This window comes from Pollicipes pollicipes, unplaced genomic scaffold (assembly GCF_011947565.3).
Source record: "Pollicipes pollicipes isolate AB1234 unplaced genomic scaffold, Ppol_2.1 Scaffold_3087;HRSCAF=3621_pilon_pilon_pilon, whole genome shotgun sequence".
NCBI lineage: Eukaryota > Metazoa > Arthropoda > Thecostraca > Pollicipedomorpha > Pollicipedidae > Pollicipes > Pollicipes pollicipes.
Genome location: NW_023596225.1, coordinates 897,412 through 924,775, shown reverse-complemented (window position 1 = coordinate 924,775; position 27,364 = coordinate 897,412). Strand labels below are relative to the sequence as shown.

General features: G+C 54.8%; 1 protein-coding gene across 1 annotated transcript in view; it reads right to left on the bottom strand.

Annotated features, from left to right (window-relative positions):
• The window catches only part of LOC119114917 (uncharacterized), a 35,829-nt gene extending 13,583 nt beyond the window's left edge, over positions 1-22,246 (bottom strand). The window contains exon 1 of the mRNA XM_037238976.1: positions 22,075-22,246. Coding sequence (XP_037094871.1) covers positions 22,075-22,153 — 79 coding nt within the window. The 5' untranslated portion in view covers positions 22,154-22,246. The remainder of the gene's footprint in view (positions 1-22,074) is intronic.
• Positions 22,247-27,364: the final 5,118 nt, after the last annotated feature.

Here is a 27,364-nt window from a genome sequence, read left to right as displayed (position 1 = left end):
CCATTACACAGGACACTAAAACAGGAGCACAGCCTAGTGTCAGCAGTACGCCCGAGCCGGTCACCATTACACTGTCACCATGTCTTGTCAGCACAAGGGAGCCAGACTGCACAGGGTATCGGCATGGAGCGTGGAGACGGTCCACTGCCAGTGTTAGAGGGCGAGGCCGTACAGGACAGTGGAAAAGGGACCCACGCGCGACCGGCAGCATCACAGTACTTTCATAGCAGGCACTCAAACAGAGGTGCCATGACACAGCTCTGCGAGGAAGCGTGCCGGAGCACCACGCAATACTTTCAGGCACAGCACAGTCTGGCACTCAGCATGCAGCCGGCATCCCAGACCGCGTGTCCAGAGGAGAGATCGCGATGCTGGCCGGATACTGTATCCGCACACAGATCATCACAGCCGGCATCCCAGACCGCGTGTCCAGGGGAGAGATCGCGATGCTGGCCGGATACTGTATCCTCACACAGATCATCACAGCCGGCATCCCAGACCGCGTGTCCAGGGGAGAGATCGCGATGCTGGCCGGATACTGTATCCTCACACAGATCATCACAGCCGGCATCCCAGACCGCGTGTCCAGAGGAGAGATCGCGATGCTGGCCGGATACTGTATCCTCACACAGATCATCACAGCCGGCATCCCAGACCGCGTGTTCAGGGGAGAGATCGCGATGCTGGCCGGATACTGTATCCTCACACAGATCATCACAGCCGGCATCCCAGACCGCGTGTTCAGGGGAGAGATCGCGATGCTGGCCGGATACTGTATCCTCACACAGATCATCGATCACGTCGCTGTCGCAGGGTAAGCAAATAATCACTGATTAGGAATGTATATGCTGCACTCGTCCCGGCGGACGCTGACTGCGACGAGCAGGCGTGTCCCCGTCACCGTACGTCAGTGACGCTGCCGTGTCTGCGACTCCCGACACTGACCGGCGGCGCTGCTGCCCGGCCTGTGCAGACGTCAATCACACGCATAACAACAGACGACGGACTGATGGCATTACTGGCTTCTGACGTCAGACACATGGGTTTGTCTTAATGTGGGTCTGAATCTGTTTTCAGAGCGTTGTATGAGCAAGGCTGAAGAAGAGATAGCGATTATCCCGAAAGCTTCCGTTCAATGCAAACAAGCTGTCTTTGGTATCTGTTGCTGCCAAGCTGGCTATTGCATCTTTTTACATTTATTGTGTCCGACTTCAATAACGTTTTCCAACAATTTAAGGCTTAAAAACTCCATTTCAGAAAAGTATGGCCCACGTCAAAAGACAAGCATATATATATATATATATATATATATATATATATATATATATATATATATATATATATATTTGTTTATTTATATATATATATATATATATATATATATAAATTGGTATGGCCTCGTGGCCTTCTGAATCTTGCCTACGATGTCATTGTGAATGCCGGCATCTGCAACAGCGTTAACCCGAACAAAATGTCAATCGATTGTCAACATTGATGGCGAAATTGCAGACGCAGTGCATTATTGAAGAAACGAGACGTGCAGCGCGCCTCATTCGTCGCCGTCAGCGCGCAGAAGCAGCCTCGCGCCGTTGAGCAGCTGTCTGTGTGCCCACTCTTGGTGTAGGACTGCTCAGGGGGACTAGGGGGACTAGGGACTAGGACTAGGACTGCTCAGGGGGACTGTGATGGTGCGTGCTAATGAAATTCTGAGTGAAAAACAGAGGTATTCGCTTTGCCCTTCACTAGGGAGGGAAAGAGAAAGAGAGGCAGAGAGAGAGAGAGAGAGAGAGAGAGAGAGAGAGAGAGAGAGAGAGAGAGAGAGAGAGAGAGAGAGAGAGAGAGAGAGAGAGAGAGAGAGAGAGAGAGAGAGAGAGAGAGAGAGAGAGAGAGAGACAGAGACGAGAGAAGAGAGACAGAGACAGAGACAGAGACAGAGACAGAGACAGAGACAGAGACAAGACAGAAAAGACAGAGACAGAGACACAGAGGACACAGAGACAGAGACAGAGACAGAGACGAGACAGAGACAAGAGACAGAGACATAGACGAGACAGAGACAGAGACAAGAGACAGAGACGAGACGAGACAGAGACAGAGACAAGAGACGAGAGACAGAAGACCAGAGACAGAGACGAGACAGAGACGAGAACAGAGACAGAGACAGAGACAGAGACAGAGACAGAGACAGAGACAGAGACAGAGACAGAGACAGAGACGAGACAGAGACAGAGACAGAGACAGAGACAGAGACAAGACAGAGACCAGAGACAGAGACAGAGACAGACGAACAGAGACAGAGACAAGACAGAGACAGACGAGACAGACGACAGATAGACAGAGACCAGAGACAGAGATACAGAGACAAGACCAGAGACAGACACAGAGACAGAGTACAGAGAACAGAGACAGAGACAGAGAACAGAGACAAGAGGCAGAGACAGAGAAGAGACAGAGAGAAGAGAGAGAAAGAGAGAGGAAGAGAGGGAGAGAGAGAGAGGGGGAGAGAGAGAGAAGAGAGAGAGAGAAGAGGAGAGGAGAGGAGAGAGAAGAGGAGAGAGAGAGAGAGAGAGAGAGAGAGAGAGAGAGAGAGAGAGAGAGAGAGAGAGAGAGAGAGAGAGAGAGAGAGAGAGAGAGAGAGAGAGAGAGAGAGAGAGAGAGAGAGAGAGAGAGAGAGAGAGAGAGAGAGAGAGAGAGAGAGAGAGAGAGAGAGAGAGAGAGAGAGAGAGAGAGAGAGAGAGAGAGAGAGAGAGAGAGAGAGAGAGAGAGAGAAGTGTGGTTGAGGACTCCACCTGAAACCCTAATGTTACAGAAATGTTGCCTCAACAGACGGCTTGATAGATGTCATCTGATGCCCAACGTAGTCGGGATACAGCACAGGGTCACATACAGTGTATGAGCGCCATTTTGCTCCGCTATAAACTTTTAAAGATAGCTAAGGATGCATGGTTCGGCCGGCAGGGTCGAAAAATGTCCGCCCGGGTTGCATTTCTACCTTCTTCTTACAGCAACTTTGGCGAGGAGCACCAGAGCGTCATTTTGGAAAAAGTTGCCCTTTCATTACACATCATTACCTCATCACCCTTTTCAACATACCTTGACCTGTCATACATTATCTAACATTACCTGATATTCGTTGCACGCCATCCATCGATCAGCAGCATTAGAAAGGGGTTCGATTACCGCGGTGCCCGCCCTTCCTGCCACGATGAGAGTCAGGCAGTACCATATAGCCTCAGCAGCTGAGTGTGTCGGTAAAGACTCAATGGCACACATAAGCATGTGTATCCGACATTCGTCTTTTCTGGTCCACCTTCCTAATTTCATTACTACCCCTCCAGGGATAGCTGTGCACCCCCAAAGTGCCCTTCAGCGGAGCGCTCGTCTCGATCGAAGCTCGTCTCGCAGCAAACTCCAGGGCCGCCGCCGCCGCCGGCCCTTCCGCCCCCAGTGGCGAGCGGCAGCAGACCGACGGTCGGCGCGGCCTGCTGTAAGCGACCTTCTGACAGCCGCTCTCGGCACCTGCGCTGCCGGCGGCCGGCCGGCCGGCCGGGCCGGGCCGGGCCGGGCCGCCGCCTGACGTCAGGCGAGCGCTGCCGACCGCCCCTCGTCTGACTCAGCCAGAGACCGCCGCGAGGGGCGGGCTCGAGCCGCCGCCGCCGCCGCCGCCGCCCCTCGTCTGACTCAGCCAGAGACCGCCGCGAGGGGCGGGCTCGAGCCGCCGCCGCCGCCGCCGCCGCCCCTCTGACTCAGCCAGAGACCGCCGCGAGGGCGGGCTCGAGCCGCCGTCGCCCGCCGCCGCCGCCGCCGCCCCTCGTCTGACTCAGCCAGAGACCGCCGCGAGGGGCGGGCTCGCGCCCCCGCCGCCGCCGCCGCCGCCCCACGTCTGACTCAGCCAGAGACCGCCGCGAGGGGCGGGCTCGAGCCGCCGCCGCCGCCGCCGCCGCCGCCCCTCGTCTGACTCAGCCAGAGACCGCCGCGAGGGGCGGCTCGCGCCGCCGCCGCCGCCGCCGCCGCCCCTCGTCTGACTCAGCCAGAGACCGCCGCGAGGGGCGGGCTCGAGCCGCCGCCACCGCCGCCGCCGCCCCTCGTCTGACTCAGCCAGAGACCGCCGCGAGGGCGGGCTCGAGCCGCCGTCGCCGCCGCCGCCGCCCCTCGTCTGACTCAGCCAGAGACCCCGCGAGGGCGGGCTCGCGCCGCCGCCGCCGCCCGCCGCCGCCCCTCGTCTGACTCAGCCAGAGACCGCCGCAAGGGGCGGGCTCGAGCCGCCGCCGCCGCCGCCGCCGCCCCTCGTCTGACTCAGCCAGAGACCGCCGCAAGGGGCGGGCTCGCGCCGCCGCCGCCGCCGCCCCCCTCGTCTGACTCAGCCAGAGACCGCCGCGAGGGGCGGGCTCGAGCCGCCGCCACCGCCGCCGCCGCCCCCGTCTGACTCAGCCAGAGACCGCCGCGAGGGGCGGGCTCGAGCCGCCGCCGCCGCCGCCGCCGCCCCTCGTCTGACTCAGCCAGAGACCGCCGCGAGGGGCGGGCTCGCGCCGCCGCCGCCGCCGCCGCCGCCGCCCCTCGTCTGACTCAGCCAGAGACCCGCAAGGGGCGGGCTCGCGCCCGCCGCCGCCGCCGCCGCCGCCGCGTCGGCCGCGGTGCCAACTTTCCGCCGCCGCCGCCGGTCGGCATTCTCGGCCATGTTTGGCCGAGCCGGATGTTGCCGGCGGCGGCGGTGGCGGCGGCGGCGGCGGTGGCGGCCGACAGTCTCGCTGGAGGCCGGGCCGGCAGCCCAGCTGGGCCGTGTCAGGCGTCAGGGCCGGCCTGGCAGACCGTGCGGCGCCGCCCTCGCCTCACCGCCGCCGGACCGCGCCGAGACCGACCGGCCCTGTGCCCGGCACGGCACCACTGGTCACCGCTGACTCGCCGCCGGATGAGGTGCGCCTATGACGTCACACAAAGCTGGCCAGTGCTGCAACGTCGCGGCATTAACTGATGCCTGACTGTGCCGGGACTGCTTGGTGCCGTGCGGTGGTGAGGTTCGCTGATGTTATGCCGTGTTGGGAGAAATTGTGCGTTAAAGCGCAACGAGAACAGCTTGCACTGTACAACGGTGGTACGCGGTGTTGTACCGCACAGGAATTTGTCGGCATGGCGCCGAGTTCGTTACAGCTGCTAGTCTACCACACATGATGGAAGAGTCCGTTTTGTGCGCCGCGTTACACGAAACTCACGCCACACAACCTGCGTGCACAGAAGTGGTGTGGAAGAGACCCAGGCTGTGACCGGCATCGCTTGGTGCAGGGATTCGCCAGTACCGGGGCGTTATAGGACTAGCCGGCGTTTATGGGTGTACACCAATTTGTGCCGGCATCAGTCCGGGTGGACTCCTCCCGGCCCGCAGCCCGAACGGTTTGGCTAAAACGGGCGCTGGGTACGGCACTTAACGTATGCTAGATACTAATGTATCAATGTATATATATAAGATATTCAGGTGAGCCATGGTCTGGTGCCGACTAAGTCGCTAAGCTCCAGCGTTGCCAGCCCAGGCATCGGTCCAGTACCGCAGCTGACTTATTACCGGCCAGTCACACCACAGCTACCCAATTTTCCATCGCTTCTGAAAACGACTAGACAAGAAGAAGCGGTGCACAGAGACGACACTGTCCCGCGTGGCTCTGTCATGGCCGCTTTAAATTATTTTCACTTTGCAGAGCTTTGAGAACGACGCCATAGCTCGGCCGTTTTACATGACAAGAAGTTGAAGCTTTGGGGTGAGAACCAGAGGGCACGAAACTTAACTGTCACAAACTGGATTATGATACGCTCACTAGGTCCAGAGATGCTTAAGGCATATCTGACGGTGGCGGTTACACCAACACACGCCATATCCTTGTTCTCAAATACAACTGAGCCTTGTGCTCCCGTCAAGGTTCACCGTCAAAACCCGTCAAAAAGTTCACAGGTAAGCTCCGTTCACTGACCCTGGCAGGCACCTAGAGCGGCCATACCGTACCGTTTCAAAAGGAGTGTTACATTTCCGGGACGTGTCTTGGGGATTTGCTATTGCCATTGGTATCAGTCTAGTTAGTTTCGGCAAAAACTGCCCACGTGTTCTCATTGCCCCACAACTGGTCAAAGTCCTATCCTGGGGGACGAATCGACTTCTTGAAAAATGCCGCGAGTCCGGCGTCGAGTACATCAGGACGTTTCTATGGAGGATCGGGGGCGCCGAGCACCCGCGTCGAGTACATCAGGATGTTTCGACGGAGGACCGGGGGCGCCGAGCACTCATGTCGAGTACATCAGGATGTTTCTACGGAGGACCGGGGACGCCGAGCACCCACGTCGAGTACATCAGGACGTTTCTACGGAGGACCGGAGACGCTGAGCACCCACGTCGAGTGCATCAGGACGTTTCTACAGAGGACCGGAGACTCTGAGCACCCGCGTCGAGTGCATCAGGACGTTTCTACGGAGGACCGGGGGCGCCGACCACCCACGTCGTCACCGGAGTTCAGAATAGCGTCCCTTAGCGAACCTAAATCCATGCAATTCGGACAGGTGAATCCTTTACCCGACGCATGCTTCGATAACCGCTTTCGTAGTGACTCTGGCAACACTGGGCATTGCTCTCAAACGCCACAACGGCTACCGCTACCACTATCACCACTCCGAGTTACGCGGAAATGTCACAAAGTGCACTGAAATAAAAATACTTGTACCAATCTAAGAGACGCATTAGAGCGGACCGGTGCAGTAAAAACACAATTTAATTACGGATTGTCGGACTGATTCAACTTTTCATGTGTTTCCATTTTTACTCTAATTCTCCATACACCACTGTGTGTGTATACTTGCAGAGTTTCAATAAATCTATCAATAACGCGTTCCTGTAACCTCTGCGGTGTGGCTATTCTGGTTACCAGTGAAGTTTTACAGATGTGTTCACGCGTATCCACCCACGCAAAGGCATACTCACACTCACGCACAAACGCACACACACTCAAGTCTTGGCAATGAAATTATCAAGTACATGATGTACGCCAAACGTCAGTGTGCTGGGGTGTTCGCCGAGCACGCCGGGTACAGGTACTCAGGCCGTCGTTCAAAGCCAGGGGTGAGTAGTTTTCTGTGACAATTTTTACGCAGGCATGTAGGGGAATTACAAAAGCGCTCCGAAAACACACTGAAAGAGTGTAGCGGACTACAGCATTGTCGGGGAAAAGTGGCTCTGGCCCATTTATTTGAGAAAACAACATCAGCAATGAGCGTTTTGCTGGGCGAGAAAAGTCACCAAAACGGGCAGCCCAGCGCCAGGGTCGTGGATAATAATAGCATGGAGTAGCCTATGCCTAGTTGCTGGACTATGCTGGCTAATGTCACCATGAGGTAAGTCTGGCCACCTGACGTATGCTTTCCCATCTTATCATTTTTAACGTGGAGTAGCCGTCATGTTTTCAACGTTCCATTTTTGAAAGGGCCATCAAGTTGTGCTGAACTTCCCATCATCGTGCAGTTTCTGATCAGACTGGTGGGAAATGGCATTGAAAAAGGGAAATGGGTCGTTTCAGATATCCCACGGGGAACGAGTTTACGGAGAGAACATTTCTGGGGCGAGATCCGGCTTCTCATGAGCATACCAGAGCCTCCTCCAAACTTAAGCACCTTTTCAATTTGCCCAGCCTAAAAATTAACCTGCAGTGTAACAGCGGTTTGCACCCTTGATGCACTGCCAACGCAAAGCTGACCGCATATACTAGCGAAGTTTGAGCTGGATCATTTATAGAAACCTCCTCGCGTCAACATAGATACTCCAGCGAGTATTTCAGCCATACTTTTATGTGTCATCTTGCATGTGCGTTCTTTCGTATCTTGCGACATGCACCACCAGATTGGTACCACAGCTCCAAAGTTCATCTCAGAACGACGACATGCACCACCAGATTGGTACCACAGCTCCAAAGTTCATCTCAGAACGACGACATGCACTACCAGATTGGTACCACAGCTCCAAAGTTCATCTCAGAACGACGACATGCACCACACGATTGGTACCACAGCTGCAAACTTCATCTCAGAACGACCTGTTTGCTTCTGAACGCCTTTTTCGTTCAAAACGCCGAATTCATTTAATTAGCTGCCGCAGTTGGCGGTGAACCAATAAATAGGCTTCGGCAACCTAACCTGAGCGTACCAAAGTAGACAAAACCATGTGACATTCTCAGCTTTTTCCAGAATTAAGAGGGTTAAGAGAGTTGAGAGAATTAAGACAGTAATCCATGAAATAATCCTTATTGTTTTTTTATTGCATTTTCTTTTTCTGCGACGGAAGCGGGTGCGCATCTCCGTGTGACAAGGCTAGAACGCATGGGACTCAGAACTTATTAATTTTCGGCGGTTTAGTCGTCAGCAACCAGAGGCATCTCGTCTCACTGACACTAGCATTCCAACAGAGATGTGACATTGGAGCGTAGGATGCATTCAGTGTGGGGGGGGGGGGGGGGGGGGGGCAGAACATTGGCGGGACCAGGCCCTGGCAATCCCGTGGTGACGTCACCATGGGGACGTGGCAGGGCATTTACGAGTTGAAGGACGCCGCAATGCGGTTTTCAATAATTTTTGAATACTTTTGAGCCGTCTCTCCCATAAACCAAATCTCACAACGGTTGTTAGTATGTTTCCTAGCCATACCCGGCATCAAAACAGCTGTGACTGGTCAAATACTCCAACAATAGCCCGTATCCCCGCACCATTCTTCGCGTATTATAAGGGCGACTTTTACCAATGTTTGAGATGATATCACCCTAACTGTCACAGACCGTTTCGGACATGCGGTCCAGACACTTCAAACCAGTGGTGCGTATAAATAAGCGGTCAGCTCGATGGAAGGGAAATATTCTAGTGTGCAACCACTGAGAAGGCGGCGACGGTTGCATTCAATGTTACGAGAGGCACCCGGAGTTTTCCTCAGCGGAAGGGCCGGGAAGGCAGATACGATCTGATTTCGCATAATGTCGGCAATGACAATGCATGAATCACTTTTGACCAGATGCATGAGCTTGGAACTGAAACTTTCCAACAAGGGTTAAGAGCGCACATGCAATTTTTCAACTGCTCCTTCTGTGCACCATCATAGTTATACCTAACCTCAATTTGTTTGCAATATTCGAACGATGCAGTTATGACCCCAGACTCATAGCATCGAGCTTACACCGGTGCAGACTCGAATGCAGATAAAAGCGACAGGCGAGCTTTTGCATGTCAGTCTAGCAAGAACATAGTGTGTCACAGGCTACGTCATGAGCAGGGGCAAACAAATGATTTTCCAATAAGGTGTTGATGATTTATTTCCAGCTGATGTCCATAGCAACAACATTAAATTTTCAGGAAGGTTAAAGGTCAAAAGGTCAGACTAATGCATTACCAAATGAGTCGGTCATGTTTGGTCCCAGGGGATTCGACCTCTAGGGTCTCACTTTCCTTCCAGGTATAGTGTTAGTTTAGGTACCCTGAGATCGTTCATTGCCTATTCAAATGGTCATCAGAGTACTTACTTGAATTAAATAAATATTTAATTGAAACTTTTAAGCACCCATAAAATACTGTAATATCACGGCACAGGAACTCTTTGGAACAGCAAAATGGAATCAGTCAATGCTGTTGTTGTCCTTTACCCACGCAGCCTAAGACACTGTTGGAAAATGACTAGCTACAACTATTAGCACTGCGTGATACAGGTATTAATTACCCTGTTCATTAAACTGTTGGGTTTTGTGAGGCCAGTCGGCACCGCTTGCCTCCTAGAGCTGTAATTTCCCTCTCGTTTTTTTTATACCTTGAAATACGGCACCCTGCTCTGCACAACCAAATGTTAAGTCTGTGTCAGCCTACTAACAGATATAAACAAACTTCACGAAAGACCTCAGCTCAACAGTTAAATTGGCATATTTAAACGTACAACTCATCATGTTTCACACATCAAATCCATTGTGTAAGGCCCCACAGTGCCAGGGTCATCTACATCACAAGTGACGTACAAATTTCCAATATGTTTAGGCTCAATTTTCATTACTTTTGGTCTTTGAAGGCCAGTGGCATGAAAAGGGGGCGGGTCGAGAAGATTACAGCTGGGGGTGATCTTAAGCCTCTGAAAATGTAATGTTGCTATGGACATCAGCTGGAAATAAATCATCAATACCTTTTTGGAAAAGCATTTGCTTGCCCCTGCTCATGACGTAGCCTGTGACACACTATGTTTTTGCTAGAATGACATGCAAAAGCTCGCCTGTCGCTTTTATCTGCATTCGAGTCTGCACCGGTGTAAGCTCGATGCTATGAGTCTGGGGTCATAACTGCATCGTTCGAATATTGCAAACAAATTGAGGTTAGGTATAACTATGATGGTGCACAGGAGGAGCAGTTGAAAAATTGCATGTGCGCTCTTAACCCTTGTTGGAAAGTTTCAGTTCCAAGCTCATGCATCTGGTCAAAAGTGATTCATGCATTGTCATTGCCGACATTATGCGAAATCAGATCGTATCTGCCTTCCCGGCCCTTCCGCTGAGGAAAACTCCGAGTGCCTCTCGTAACATTGAATGCAACCGTCGCCGCCTTCTCAGTGGTTGCACACTAGAATATTTCCCTTCCATCGAGCTGACCGCTTATTTATACGCACCACCGGTTTGAAGTATCTGGACCGCATGTCCGAAACGGTCTGTGACAGCTAGGGTGATATCATCTCAAACATTGGTAAAAGTCGCCCTTATAATACGCGAAGAATGGTGCGGGGATACGGGCTATTGTTGGAGTATTTGACCAGTCACAGCTGTTTTGATGCCGGGTATGGCTAGGAAACATACTAACAACCGTTGTGAGACTTGGTTTATGGGAGAGACGGCACAAAAGTATTCGAAAATTATTGAAAACCGCATTGCGGCGTCCTTCAACTCGTAAATGCCCTGGCACGTCCACATGATGACGTCACCATGGAATGGCCAGGCCTAGTTCCGACCCTATTGCCAGGCCTAGGTTCCGGCATCCCCCCTCCCCCCTCCCCCCCCCCCCCCCACTGAATGCATCCCACGCTCCAATGTTACATTTATGTTGGAGTGCTAGTGTCAGTGAGACGAGATGCCTCTGGTTGCCGACGAATAAGCCGCTGAAAATTGCCGACATTTAAAGCTGAGTTCTCTCTCCTAATGCACGACACTGAATGTGCTCACATTACCGTCTTCGTTCGCCTCCGCAGTACTTGCACACCTAGTGTCGAATACGTGCTCACTCAAATGCAGACCCCAGTAATCCACACCATGATGGACACTGTCGGAAACCAATGAGACCATATGCACAGTCTTTCTGATTAGCCCATCGTCCACGGTCTTTGTTTCGAAACGCACTGATCGGTTCTGGGAAGCGGAAGGCTGCGGATGTGGTTTTATGGCTTTGCCATCCTTCTAAGGTACTCATTGCATTGCTGCGCATGATAGCCGCAGTAAAACGATCACCTTTATGCAAGACTGCTGGCAGACAAAGAGCCCTAAATGAGTTTTAGATTGTCTTTCAGATAGCATTGCAGCTAATTATGGCAATTCTCTTCATTCAATGGCGCAATTGCCTCGGTTAAGTCCATGATTGCCGGGGGTTTGTGTGAGGTGTGCCATCAAATGGAAAATTCAGATTGAAAACTTCCCTCAGTAAAAGTTGGCCTGCTTTTTCTTCACTGTCTCGAAGTGTGCCATTTTCCGCCGACTTCGAGCAGTGTGTGTGGGGGGGGGGGGGGGCAGAAGGCTGGCCCGCCTGGACTCGCCTGCGGTCAACGCATATGTTTGGGATACCCTGAAGGGATCCAGCTTTCATACAAAACTTAACGATAAGTCCTCTATCCGCAAAAACACGCCTCTCTCGCGCGCCTTGATCGACACTGACATGGCACTGGCGTGGACCTACGTCGTGGATCTTCATGAAGGCTCAACTATATTACATTTATATGGAAGGTTCTTAATGCCACACGTGGATGCCGAGGGTATGCAAGGATGTCAGTGACAGTGATAAAGTGGCGTTGGTTTCCATGCTGGGATCGGTGTATGTTTGCTTAAATTATGTTAGCCCTAAGCTAATGCTGACCTTGTACTATGCACCAAATCGAAAAATGTTTTAGGCCTGATGAAGGAGATGCCGTATTGCTAAACATGGGTAGTGTGAAAAACGTGAAATGTGACACGAGGTGTGGGTCGTTATTATTTTGCGTGAAACACGTGAAGCCCACGAACGAAACCCCATCGTTGTCGCAAGGCTCCGCGTAAGCTGGTCAGGCATTCTATTCGTGGCACGTCGTCAGCACCATTCACGACTTACCATTCACATAACTGGTCACTTATATCCTTGGAGTCTCTAGTTCTCCGCATTAGTTCCCAACATTACAGTGGTCACCCTTGAGGAGTGGGAGCACAAAGAAGTACGGTGTTATACCGACAGTTTCAACAACGCCGGAAAAACCACCCACATATCTCTGACCGCACATGGTTGCTGTCTTACATCGGGAGCGCCCCGGTATGTGAAAAAGACCAGTTCCCCCAGGTTTGCGTCAGGAACGCAGCCGCAACTTGTTTAGTTTAAAGACCGTTGCTGCTGAAACGTGTTGCTCATGCGCTTTGGAATGCTGCAAGGATCGCGTTTAGTGTGTGCCCCACATCGCGTTTAGTCTCATCTGACGTCTCATTGCACGCTAATCCATCTTGCCGCGAGAGCTAACAAGTGTTCATCTCACGCATGCTGACAAACTGCACGCGCCGAATCGAAACATCACCAGCAATGCTGATCGCTTGGTGCCATGTTGCGACATCATCGTACAAAAATGCGCTCAAAGCCTTGCGGACCCTGGACGATACCTCATCAAAGGCGCAGAGTGCTTAGCAGCTTCATGACTGTGTCACCCTCCCTAAGCCCGCCGCAGCACCGAACGTCGCCCGTCTCCAGCATACGGCGGCTTGGTGAGCCGTGCCACCTTCCCTGAGCTCTCCGCAGCAACGAACGTCGCCCGTCTCCAGCATACGGCGGCTTGGTGAGCTGTGCCACCCTCTCTGAGCTCGCCGCAGCACCGGATGCCGCCCGTCTCCAGCATACGGCGGCTTGGTGAGCTGCGCCACCTTCCCTGAGCCCGCCGCAGCACCGGATGCCGCCCGTCTCCAGCATACGGCGGCTTGGTGAGCTGCGCCACCTTCCCTGAGCCCGCCGCAGCACCGGACACCGCTTGTCTCCGCGCAGCGTCTCTCAGTGGGCGCTGGCTGCCGGGCGTGGAGGGGGGGGGGGGGGCTCAGCTGACCGGCGCGCCGCCCCGGGGAGAGCCGGGGGAGGGGGCGCTGTGTGCCGGGCCCTGGCGGCTACCTCGGCCAGCCGTCGGCGGCGATCGATGCCGCGCCGCGCTCCGACAACACTGGCAATCTCGCCCCCCGCCAACGGCGGCCGTCAAACGCTGTCCGGCCGCCCGCGTTCTGTTGGCCACTGTCAGCCACTGTCGGACGCATCTGGGTGCTGTTGGCCACTGCCAGCCACTGTCGGACGCATCTGGGTGCTGTTGGGCATTGTTGCACCCAACACCACTATTGCTCACTTGTTTATGGTCTTGAGGTTTGTCTGGCAATGTTTGGCATCACGGGGTAGCATCGAATACCACTGGATGCTGCCGGGTACTGTTTTTTGGCACTGTCGGGACACCGTTGCTCTTGTGAATACTGTTGGGATGCTCGATCATGTTGGACAACCAAATGTTGTCGGAAACCCGTGGGGCATGGTTGGGCACCATGGGGTGTCAGTTTGTGCTGTCCCGCACTGGTGGGGTGGTGCTGCGTAATGTCGGGATGCTGATAACATACCGATCGGGATACATCAGGCACAGCAAGGGATGTGATCAGAATACTGTTTGATTCCTGCAGGCCGTTGGGGTAATGGCCGTGTCTTGTCAAGACGAACACTGCAGTCGTTCCCGTGATGGGAGAACACCGCGTCTTCCGGCGTCGCCAGCGACTCTACGGGACCGCGGAGCACCAGATGCACGCCATCCTCCTCCAGGCCGTGGACCGCGGAGACCGGGTGCACACCATCCTCCTCCAGGCCGTGGCGGAACACCGGATGCACACTATCCTCCTCCAGGCCTTGGGCCGCGGAGCACCGGACGCACACCATCCTCCTCCGGGCCGTGGACCGCGGAGCACTGGAAGCACACCCTCCTCCTCCAGGCCGTGGACCGCGGAGCACCGAACACACACCACCCTCCTCCAGGCCGTGGGCCGCGGAGCACCGGACGCACACCATCCTCCTCCAGGCCGTGGGGGGCGGAGCACTGGAAGCACACCATCCTCCTCCAGGCCGTGAACCGCGGAGCACCGGACGCACATCATCCTTCTCCAGGCCGTGGGCTGCTGAGCACTGGAAGCACACCATCCTCCTCCAGGCCGTGGACCGCAGGGCACCGGGCGCACACCCTCCTCCAGGCCGTGAACGGCAGGCCTTTATCACCAAGCCCCTGGAGGTCCCTTGTGGCTTACAGGGCTGATGCTCGGTCTACCATATGATGTAGACCGAGCATCAGCCCATGCTCGGTCCATCATATCAGGTATCATATGTGTCTCGACCTTAAAAGGCCACTGACCTACGATAACCACGTAAGTTTAAGAAAAACCGCAGTCTCAAGAGTCTTCGTTAAGAATTTGTACAAAATTACGTCCAAGCTGCAGAGAGAAAGACCCATTTTTCCTTCGGCGGAATGTCAAGGGATGAAATCCATCTCACGCACTCTTTCATTTCAGTCCTGGCAACATTCATTCCTTGCGGCTATCCACTGTCTGGGCCCTTTGCGAGCATGGCAATGGATTCCGAATCCACGCTTACGTGTCGACATAGCGTAACGTGCATGGTGTATACGCGACAATATACATTTTGCGATACGGCCCCATGGGACTGCGTGGACAGGCGAGGCCGGCCGGGCGTCTCACCGCACCATCCGAGCGCGCACTTGGCAGTCCGGTCCCGCGCCTGAGACGCCGCTGACCCCGGTAGCCACGCGTCGGCCGCACCGCAGACCGAGCTGCGGGTATCGTGACCGTGTCCCCGTGACGTGTCCCGGTGACCGTGTCTCGGTGACCGTGTCCCCGTGACGTGTCCCGGTGACCGTGTCTCGGTGACCGTGTCCCCGTGACGTGTCCCGGTGACCGTGTCTCGGTGACCGTGTCCCCGTGACGTGTCCCGGTGACCGTGTCTCGGTGACCGTGTCCCCGTGATGTGTCCCGGTGACCGTGTCTCGGTGACCGTGTCCCCGTGACGTGTCCCGGTGACCGTGTCTCGGTGACCGTGTCCCGGTGACCGTGTCCCGGCCACATGCTCTCCGCGAGCGGTCTACCCGGCGCCGGTCTAGCCTCTGGCCCCGGCCACGGTTTTGGTGGCGAGCTGCCCGGCGCTGGTGCAGCTTCCGGCCCCGCCCAGGCGGTCTCCGCGAGTAATCACCAGGCGTTGGTCCGCGGAGCTTCCCTCGACGGCGCGAGCTCGCCTCGGTTGGAGGCGTCCACCAGGATCGGCCGCGGCGGGCGCTGTCTGTCCGGCCGCCGGACCTCGGTCAGCGGCCTCACGACCGCCTCATCTCGGCACCGGTGTCTTGGGGGCACATGCGGCACGTGCAGCTGCGCACAACCGTGCCACGAGCCGCCGGGCCGGCTCGTGGGCACGGCCGCTTCCGCCCCTCCCGGCTGTGTGGCACGTGATGTGGAGATCAGGCGGCGTCAGCTGACCACACAAAAACGTCCGCCGGGAAACTGCGCAGCCCCGCCGCGGTGCCTCGTCCCCAGCACGGGCCGCGGCCGCCTCGGGCCGATACCCCACGCCAGGAGCGAAGGGATTGCTACTGCGCATGTTGAGATCAGGAACACGGGAGCTTACTCAGGCACGAGGGCAGGGGCAGAAGCTCGTTCTTTCGCATGCTTACCGCGAGCTTCGTGCCAAGCTTTCCTAAATGTTGGGAAAATTCGACCCTCAAAGCACCCCTCTCCTAAATGCGATTGCTTCCGCATCTTTGCTAAAAACTTTACAAACTTGGTCATCTAAGTAGGCTAAAAATCCCTCCAAATGTTGCATCACAAAATGTTGGGGGTGAATAATCAATCCATTGCTGGGGCAGCTGGGCTGATTTTCTTTGATAATTTGCACTCTTCCTTTTTCTATGTGCTCAGCAAATACTTAGGAAAGGGGAAGGAGTCAAAGGCACCACACATTTCCAGTGAAATTGAATCCACAATTCCATTCTGATCCGTGGAAGGAATCTACTGAACGAAAGAGTGCTTCTTCTCACACATTTTCGGGCGTTCCAACACCCATGGCATTGAGCGAGTTTCCGGGGATTCATATTCTTTTGGAAAAGCATAATCGTACAGGAGGAAGGGCTCCTCAAAAAGAAACAAAGCCCTCCCCCTTCTCCGGCGAAATACCCATCCGTTGGCGGTGCAGGTACAGTTCGCGCGTGCTGCTTGGTGGATGAGCCGCTGTCGGTTGCCAAAACACACACCGTCGTTAGTGCTGGTGGAGCGCATGCCTTCACGGTATCTCCAAATGAAAAAATCGAGATTCAGCACATGAATAATCCAGATAATTTTAGACAGAATTAGGTACTTCCTGAGCAGTGCACAGCCCACAATCTTATGAGTGCCACCATACACAATCGTAGCTCGAAGGCTTCAGCCCGTAGGAGCTGCAGTGTCACCTTCAAAGCCTCTAACTTATTAGTCCTCCACATTCATCACGCCGCTCCTGTCAACATAGGACATCCCATTTTCAGGCCAAAAGAAGTTCCCAAGCAAATCTAAATTAATTCGGCTGGCATGCATTTGGTCGCGCCGACTAAACCAGTCGATGGCTGGCTCCCCCTTGCACGTTCCCTTTCTAAGTTATGTTCCTCGTAATCTACTGAAGGTCTGTCGGGTTTTTTCCGACTCGTGTAGTCCACTGGAGGTCGGTGTGTTCCTGCAAGTTTACGGAAGGTCAGTCGAGCCCTTTTTGTGCATGTTCCTCCTAGTCTACTGAAGGCGTGCTGCTGTCAGCACAAGAACTCATAATGGCGAAAAGCAGGAGCTTGGGCCCTATGTTGCTTATATCAAGTACTCGCTGATTGGTCCAGACGTAAGTCTTTCCTCGTGCGATTGGTCCGCGCACACCCTCCGCCCCCGTGATTGGTGTGGGCGCCAGGTCGCCCCAGTATTTTGTGAACGGTCCAGTGAGTGCCAGCTTGCGTGGTAGGTCTGTACACCATTAGCTGGCAAGATATTTAACGCTGGCGGTTGTGTGAGCAGGTCGAAAAGACTACACACACACGTCCACCCGAGACGACCGCACATGTTTACCCAAGAGGCCGCACACGTCCACCCGAGAGGACCGCACATGCTCACACAAGAGGCCGCACACGTCCATCCGAGAGGACCGCACATGCTCACACAAGAGGCCGCACACATCCACCCGAGGGGACCGCACATGTCTACCCAAGAGGCCGTACACGTCCACCCAAGAGGGCCGCACATGCTCACCCAAGAGGGCGCCGCGCCGTTTCAGCCTCACATGGCGTGAGACTGTACACCGGGGCTTATCACAGGTACCTTCAGGAGGGCCTTCGCACCCTCACATGGCCTGGGACACCGGCGGGCCTCACAGTGGCCGCTAACTCAGCCGGGCTGCAAGTCAAGTGGCGGGTGCCCAACTCCTGCTAGACCTATAGGGTGGCCGCTAACTCAGCCGGGCTGCAAGTCAAGTGGCGGGTGCCCGACTCCTGCTAGACCTATAGGTTTGGAAAAATTAGTGTGTCCAGACAGTGGTTCGGGTTCTAATTTACCGAAAGATCTCTGGGTTTAAAGCATGCAGTCTTGTCCGGCCACGGCTGGGTCGTAAAGGAGCAATTGAATCCGCAAAAAATCAGGACGAAACGGATCATTTTCGACACAGCACGCATTGAACGACTGCAAGCTGTTTTCGGCCGCATCTTAATTCAGAGCATAGATTCGCCTGTCAGAGCAAGGGTTCGTAATACATGAGGACCGAATGATGCAGCATCGAAACCCACCTTACTGCCTCAAGCGTGGGACTGGGACCAGGGTCAATCCCCTTAGGGGCCAGTGTAGGCCGCTGGCATGGTCGCTTTTGCTTTTTACCACCGTGCCCTGACTGCCACCTGGCCAGTCTCTGGGGGCTTGCCCGATTGTCCGCTGCCTCATCATGGCCCGGTTGGTGAGGCAAATGTTTACAGCTGTCGGGCTCGCTAAAATAACGCATCACTAGTAAATATAAAGCAAACTGCGGAGCTGAGCACCGACAGATGCATGCGCGCGAAAACGTCCATGTCAACTGACGTTCCCCTGCAAAAGGTGCGCTCTCTCAGACGGGTACAAGCGAGTCCGTCAGTTTTAGTTGATGGGGCATACGCGAACTCATCAGCTTCAGTAGATGGGGTACGCGCAAGTCCGTCAGCTTCAGTAGATGGGATTCACGCGAGATGGGGTGCACGTGAGTCCATCAGCTTCAGTAGATGAGCAAGAGTGTTCATTAGCTTCAGTAGACGGTGTACACGCGAGTCACCGTCAGCTTCAGTAGACGGTGCGCACAAGCAGCTCCCATCACGGACCAGGTCCGATAAGGGCCGAGCTTTTCCGAACGGTGAGGTCCTGACGACTCGATGGGCTGGCCCATCTCCCCCCCCCCCCCCCCCCCCCCCCGGGCCAGTGAAGCGGCTGACGCTGCGGGCCTGCCCGCCAGCTGCACCGCACGAGTCTGAACGGTGCGATGTTTGCGGCATGTGATCTCCGCCGCGGCGGGTGGCGGTGGCCGCCGGGGAGTACGACCAAGCAGACGCGTGATGTTAAATATTGCTAATGTAATTCGGATATTTACAGGATCGATCGTGACGAGGTCACACTGGTACGTACTGAGGAGAGGTCGATGTTCGAGCCTGAAGTCCCTCACGTATTTCATAACACGTATTTCAAAATGAGGTCAGTGGGTGAATATGGCCGCTACGTAAATCCCGAAAATATCACCTATAAGAGTTCACGTGCCCTTTAACTAAGAGATTCATTCTCTCTTAGAGTGGAACTGCGCTTGTCACTTAACATACCGTATAATACCGCGTCTTTCGCCCCCCCCCCCTCACACACACACACACACACACAAGTCGTTCCAGCGGCCCGCACATGGCGTGTTGCTGGAGTTGCCGGCGTCCGGCAGCCGGCGGCAACACTGTTCTGGATCGAGGTGACGATGTGGTGGCGGCCACACTGGGGCCACACTGAGGCCACACTATGGCTACACTGAGGCTACATTGGGGCCACACTGAGATCACATTGAGGCCACACTGAGGCCACACTGAGGCCACACTGAGGTCACACTGAGGCCACACTGAGGCCACACTGAGGCCACATTGAGGCCACACTGAGGCCATACTGAGGCCACACTGAGGCCATACTGAGGTGCCACTCCATGGCGACAGCATGCGCACGGGCAGCACATCAACTGAGGCGCCCTTGTGAGACGCTACCAGCACGAGAGCCGCTGGTGTCCGGAGGACAGACTGCTGGCTGACACCATCTGACCACCAGCACTGAGATTCACTGGTATCCGGAGGACAGACTGCTGGCTGACACCACCAGCACTGAGACTCATTACTGTTCGGAGGACAGACTGCTGGCTGACACCAACTGACCACCGGCACTGAGACTCACTGGTGTCCGGAGGACGGACTGCTGGCTGACACCATCTGACCACCAGCACTGAGACTCACTGGTGTCCGGCGAACAGACCGCTGACTGGCACCAACTGACCACCAGCACTGAGACTCACTGGTGTCCGGCGAATATACTGCTGGCTGGCACCAACTGACCACCAGCACTGAGACTCACTGGTGTCCGGCGGACAGACCGCTGGCTGGCATCATCTGTCCACCAGCACTGAGACTCACTGGTGTCCGGAGGACAGACCGGTGGCTGGCACCAACTGACCACCAGCACTGAGACTCACTGGTGTTCGGAAGGCAAACTGCTGACTGGCGCTACCTGACCACCAGCACTGAGACTCCCTGACACCTACCACAGAAAATGTCATTCTGGACCATCTCACAGTCTGGTACCATGAAGGTGCCATCATCTGTTAGCTGTCAGAGAGGCTGCTGCATTGGACCCTCTTCCAAACGGGAGTCTCAGAGATCGTCGACACCTGAGTGCGTCCAGTGTCCCGCTGGCTGGACCGCACCGAGCTGCGGTGGGCCACCCTGGGTTGGGCTGTCCCAGGATATGGGAGGGGGGGGGGGGGGGGGGGGCGGGATCCGAACGTGACGCCACTCACACGAAAGCCAAGCCTAAAGGAGAAGCAAAGGCGGTCATTTCTACCGCATTGGCAGGGGGTTTATGGTTCCGTTATCTTCGCCTTGGGTTTATCAGTGGCGTCCACCTAGAATCTTTTTCGCAGTAAGCTCGGAGGATCCCTCAGTGGAACTCACCGAGCGCAGCTGCACCCGGCCCTGAACTCCAGCTGCCGACGCTTACCAGCTTATGCAGCTCGGTAACTTGAAAGGCCTCTATGGCGGCTGTACAGAAACCCGCCTTGAACTTCCAATCTCGTACAAAAGCCGCTTTGAAAAGCGCGCTTTGGTTTAGTTTAGAACTGTTTCATATTTTGTTAGACAACAGCCAGATACTATTCACCGCTATAATACCTTAACAGTTACGGATGATGTTGGGTGCGCTAGAACACCTCCTTCTGTAAATCGTCACCAAAATAGACACCAAAATTCATCATTTATTGCTACGTGTGGGGTCCTCTTCAACTCAAACGCAGCATAAAAGCTTATTCGTTACACATGGTGCATAGAGGTCACGCATCCTTTCCTTGAACCATCGCGTGCCTTCTGTGCTATTTCAAAGGTCGCTGCATACATAACAGATGGGCGCAAAAGCCCCGCGAAGGTTAAAATTACACGCATGGAATTCAAATATAAAGGTTTGGATTGCATTTCCCTTGAAACGAGCCTAAATTCTCAGGGTAAGATAAGCGTCTTCTCCATCCCTGCAAATAACAAACGACTGAAGCATTTCCTTCATACGCCACAGGTTCCCGTATCACCATGTACAAATAGAGCATGAACAAGGTACAACGAACGGTGCCGTAATGAAAATACCGGGGTCGCGTAGACCGCCTCATATTGGCTTCAATCCCAAAGCCAAATTTTGCTGAACTCTTAAGGCGTGATACGAAAACTCGCAGCACAAGTAAGGCGGAAATGAATGAAGAAAACACATCCAAATATTGCCTTCATGCAGGTTCAGAGCTACTTTCTGACCCAATCTCTTGAATCCTCGGCTGATGCATGAAAGGAACAGACTTTAAATATCGGTTTGGCCATTCGATTTCTGGAGACGTTTACGGGTTTACCCATGCCGTCGAGGTAGGCAAAACTACGAACGGACGGAAGTCCGCAGCTGGTTTGGGACTCAGCATACAGCCCCAGGCTTATGTTACCCGCACTTCAGCTATCAAGAGTCTCCACTCATCTGCTGGATCATCGCACAGCGCATCCAATTCAGAGCCTTACAGCCGCTCACACAATGCCGACGTCCCGCACTTGGCGAAATGCAAACGCCGCGGCGTTGCGTGCGGAGGAGAATGTGCTGATCCGACGCCTGGCGAGCGCGGCCCGTTTCATGGTGCAGGCCGGCCGTCAACCCATCCACCAGCACAGCGCAGACAGCTGGGCACATCTCGAGTTCTGCCGAGCGGCGCAGCTGAAAACGTCCGCCGACGGCGCCTCAGACGGACTCGTCACAGCCTTTGCATGGGGAAAGTCGCGCCAAGGACGCGTACGGCGCCGCCCGGCCGCCGCCGTCGGTGGCTGGTGAGGGGCCGGCGGCGGGCCGGCCGGCCGCCTTCCATCCGTTGCATCCGTAAACATCGCCGCCCAGATCGCGTGCCGGCCCGGCCCGAGCCGCCGTCCCCCGCCTAGCAACAGCGTCGTCCGCAGTGCAGGCAGCGCCCGTCTCGCCGCCCAGCCCGCGCCGACTCCGCAGCTCGCCGCCCGCTCACCTGAAGCTGAGCCCCATCCAGGCGCGTCCAGAGCAGTGTCCGTCCCGTTTGCGTTCGTGTCGAGCAGCTCGAATGACATAACTGGTCGCGGTCCACATGGTGGCGGGCGGTGAGCCCGCGGGAGGCCGTAGCGCGCCGTCAGCGCCCGGCCAGCGGCCCTGCCGCCAGCCCTCCCAGCCGACACTGGCCGGCCGCTCGGCCGACAGCGCACCGCATAGTTCGGCTGTCTGCCGCCAGGCGGCCAGCCAGACGGGTCGAGGCGTAGAAAAACTCGGGCGCTGGCCGCGGCCCACAAAAACGGCGCAGGACGGCGGCGCGACGCACCGCGCCGTCTAAACAGAGCGCGTGGTGACTTTTTGCTGTGTACGGCGCGGCGTTCCGCGTCGGCAGACGCTGAAAAACCCGGCAACGACCACTGCCAGACAGTCAGACAGGTTTTATGGCTTTCTTTGTGTTCAGGTGGTCATGCCATTGGTTATCAGCAGGGACCATGATCAGGTCTTCTCGGGAATTATCGCAGCGCCAGCCAGGTTTTTTTCGTTCAGATGGGTTCGACGGGTGCAGCGCGGGTTTCGTTTCGTTTCTTCCAAACAATGTCATCAAAGGAAATAGGAATTTGTCTGCAGAGAAGAAGAACGCTGGGAAAAACAAACGGCAAAGTTTTTCAGTGCAACAACTTTGATACCTTCGTAGCATGTTAATACCGTGCTGAATTGTAAAGGCGCATCGCCACGTCGATGGCATCGCAGAACACGTCTCCGCCAAATAGCTATCCCATTGTAAGCATAAATAAGGCGAGCACGATATCCACGCATCGCAAGACGTGCTGTCTTGCAAAACCGAGATGACTATTGAGTGCAGCGACAGAGGGATGAGTTTCGTGCGGCGTTAACATCTGGTGTCCGCTGCAGGCGACTGTGCTGCCCTCCAGGACGGCCCAGGGAGGCAAGGTGTCTCGGAACTGATACCAGGCTCAACGACCAACGCTGTCAGTCACTTCTGTCAGCTTCATGTGAAAGTGTATACCAAACACATCGCAAAGTCATCAATTCATGTGCCTGTTTCCTCGCCGGGATGTTGTGCAAAACTATGCGATTAGCGTCAATGGCTTCAAACGAAAAAAGGGATTGAATCAGAGGACAGGGATTACAGGTCTTATGGCGTCATAAGGTGTGACGACAAGCCTGCATCTGCTTTTTTTGCATTTCTCAAGTCTAGTAGGTCAAATGATCACGCCTTGGGCAGACTTGTGTTGAACTGGAGCTGGATTATAGATCGGCTCATGAGTCAATCGTTTTGGCGTGAGTCGTGAGCTGAGTCAGTTCATTAGGAAAAATGTCGCTTTGAGTCGTGAGCCGAATCACATTCTCAGCAAATTTCGTGAGTTGAATCGTGAGCCGATCATTTCTATCAATTTGGGTCAGTGGGTCATGTGGCTCACATGAAAATGGTAAGATGAGGAAACACGACGTGCCCTAGTCAAATTAACAGACCATTTTAGAGCGGTAAAATAAACGGCATGCAGCATTCGGTAACAAGCTTTCAGCGGCATCAGCACGAAGCTTGTTATTGTAATTTCTAAGCAGCAAACACAATATTGCTGATCCTGAACTAATGTTTGCTAAATCTCAGCCTGGACCCAGAGTATGTTACATAGTACGGGCTCCCTATATCCTATTCCCTATGCTAAAATCAAGGAAGACTGTCTGCTATCAATGAACTACAAGTGTTAGTCACATTTTATATTGTCAATTGTTACGACAATTAATTAACCGATGTCTGGCCACTTATTTATTTCTGCTCGAACTGCTGCAAGCATGCTTCTGCTGAGGCTATATGAAATAAACACCAATAGAGAAATGTCGTCTCGTTTCACATGCGGTTTGTACGTCGCGACCTGTAACTTCTCGCAGCAATGCCTGTATTCGCGCAACACGCAACTCACAAGCGAGACTATGGACTATGACCTCCAAATTTAGTAACCTTGGAATGCGGTTAAAGTGACGCACAGCACTCAAATCTCTACGCAGTGCCCGAGCCTATCTTGATTGCTAGCTCATCATAGGGTGACCTGATGAGCTCATCATAGGGTGACCTGATGAGCTCATCATAGGGTGACCTGAGAGATGGCCTCGGGCGACCCTGACGAAACGACAATCGGTGTCTACGTTAGCCCACCTCTGGTTCAGCTGTTCGGTTTAGATCATTTCAGTTCCTTGCTAAATGGAACACAGCGGCCGAGTGAAGTGGAGTTTAGCTGGGCTTGTTTGTGCGAAATGCGATTGTCAGTCGTAAAATGTATCGCTTTAGTTAAGTAAGATGACGATCTGTTTGTAACTTTTGCCAGCTAGTTGTCATTGCAAGAGCTGTGATCCAATGTTGCATTGTTCATATACCATCGCCGAAAGCGTTGCTGGAACTGGCTAGTGGAAATGCAGTTATCTACGTTCGAATGTACATGGCAGGTGCGGACTGTCAACTGTCAGGTTTAGTGCTGTTTAGTCCCCATTGCATGCTAAATAACTAAGGGGTCTGGGTCGTAGGTGTCAGGTAGAATGTGCCAGGGGGCACAGGTGCACGTGCCCCCCCCCCCCCCTCTCAGGTTCCGAAGGGCCCTTCGGGCCCCTCGGAGTCTACGATTACGGGCCCGATTTGAGTGTTCGGATAGCCTGAAAGACCGGCCAGAGGTCCCAGTCAAGGGCCCCGCCCGTAGGGTCGTACACTCCAATGCCAGCTAGGGGGCCCTGCACGCTAATCAGGGGCCCACTGGATCAGTAAGGGCATATATTTCGGTCAGACGCCACCAGTAACACACGGTCGGCTCTGTGGCCGTATTTGCCTAAGGGCCCACCGAATCGATAAGGGCCTATATTTCGGTCCGAAACCACTGGTAACGTACAGTCGACTGCGTGGCGGGGTGGGCCTGAGGGTCCATTTCCCAAGTATGGACAAAGCCGGAGCCAGCGATTTACATTACTCGGGGCCCCACCGCGTCTAGAAGGGTCCCTGTGTTGTCGAGGGGCCCGGGCCGGCCAAAGGCAGTGCTCGAGGAGGTCCGAGGAGCCTAGAGAGCCCAACGGGTCCGACGATGAAGAACGCGATTCGAGGGACTAGTGGGATAAGGGCTGGTCGGAGTCTTATTCAGGGCTCCGGCCTGCGAAGACGGACTCTCAAATAACGGTCAGAGGGCCCTTCGCATCCATCGGGGAGCCCTTGAGTCGATATGGGCCTAAATGTCGGCCAGGCACCACCAGTACCGCCAGCATCTCACAGTCGGCCCTGCGTCGGTAAGAGCCTGAAGACCCACTTCCCAATCAGCTATAAAGCCGGGGCCAGTGATTTGCGCTGGTCAAGGCCTTGTATCTGTCAGGGCCCACAGCGCCTAACAGAAAATCCCATGCTCACAAGCCCCCCCCCCCCCCCCCGAGCCGGCCAAGGGAAAAATCGATGAGGCCCGAAGAGGGGCCGAGGCGGCACGCCGGAACCGACGATAAAAGACCCGGTGGGGGACATAAGCGCCCGAAGGTCTGCCTGTAGGTCACATAAAGAATCGCGTCACGTAGGGTCGTGGCCAGAAATATCAGCCAGAGGTCCTCTTGCGCCGTTTGGGGCACCCTGAGACAATGGGGCTGTCTAAGTCGGTGGCAGACCACGAACACCAAACAGTCGGCTCCACGTCAGTCTGAGCAGTTGGGACCCATTTCCCCAAGAAATGAAGAAGCGGCAGAAGCGATGCCGGAGCCCACACTTTGCAATCTTCGGGGTCGTTGACATCATACGGGGCACCTGTGTCGGTTAGGGGCCAGAGGGCCTAACAGGGGTCCTGTGCCGGCAAGCGGCCCCGAGTCGGAGCGGTGTTTGAAGGGGCCCGAAGAGGGGACAAAGAGTCTCTCGAGACCAAAGATCACGGGGCCGATCGGATGGCTGAAGGGTCCGGAAGGCTGGCTGTAGGTCGCATTAAGGACCCCGCCCATAGGACAGTGATCTTAAATGTTAGTGAGTTGATCTCTGGTACCGCTAGGGACCCCTGAAACAGAGCGTTCGTCTATTTTGACCACAGATCACGAACAACGAACAGTCGGCTCCGTGTGGGTCTGAGATATGGGGGGCCCATTTCCCAAGTAGGGACAAGGCCGGACTCGCGATTTACATTCGTTGGGGTCCTGTATCGTTCAGGGGCCCACAGTGCTTAGCAGGGCATTCTGTGTTAACAAGGGGCCTCGGATTGGTCAGGGGAATATTTGCTCAACTGGGACGGGGATGGGAGCCAGAATGACACATGATCTCTTGCGTTGGTGGGGCCTTCTGACAATTGAAGAAACCATAAGAACTTATGATGAGTGCTCGCATTGAGGCAATGGAAGACCCTGTGCCAGTCAGGGCCCCCAGCACCGAACGTTGGGCCCTCCAACCCTATTCCAGCATGGGCCCGTTAAGCCCCACTAGCGTTTATATGCCAATTATTTGACCCCTTGCGAAGAGCAGGGAAGTTGTCGCGTTAATGACGGCTCATGCCTCGATCCGGGGTCAACTACGCGGTTCAGAAGGCCTCCGGCGTCAGAGGGTGGACCGATGTGATATTATGTATCCCTCTAAGGGCCTGCGGATCAACCAGAGGACGCCGCCCTGGTCCGCATCCTCTCGCCGACTTATAATAGACTAGAGAAATAAATAACATCAAAAGGTTCGAGCCTGCGCGCCGGACTGCCGATAGTGTAGTTGTTAACGTGTTTGCGTTAGGCACTGAGTGTCTGGGGAACCACAGCCACGGGCTTCGATTCCCCGCGGTGCCCGCCCTTCCCGCCAGGGTGAGAGGTAGGCGACGCCATATCGTCCCAGCAGCTGAGCGCTTCCTAAAGCCCCATTGCCACGCGTCCGTAATCCCGGGAGTAAGGAAAGCGATGGCCTGGGCTGCAGTTTTCGTAAAACCGAACGGCGTTGGCCACTGCAAGTAACGCCAGGGGCCGGGCGCCGTGCGCGCAACAGTGACCATTGTAAAATGACGTTTCTGGATGTCTTTAGGAATCAGTTCGTTTAAGCCCAAGGATAACAGTGGGCGCATATTTTATTACAACTCTGAGGCTGTCCTCTGGACAGGTTAACAGTTACAGGAACACCGAAAATAGATATTTTACATTGATTCTCCCAGTCCCACAACCAGACTCCACGTTGTATGCGTTACTGTCCTCGGTCTAAAAACCGCACAGGTGAAATATACGCCCGGGATATTTCTATCATCACTAGCATCACAAAGCTCCGTCACCACACCACAAATATGCGTGGGCTGAGG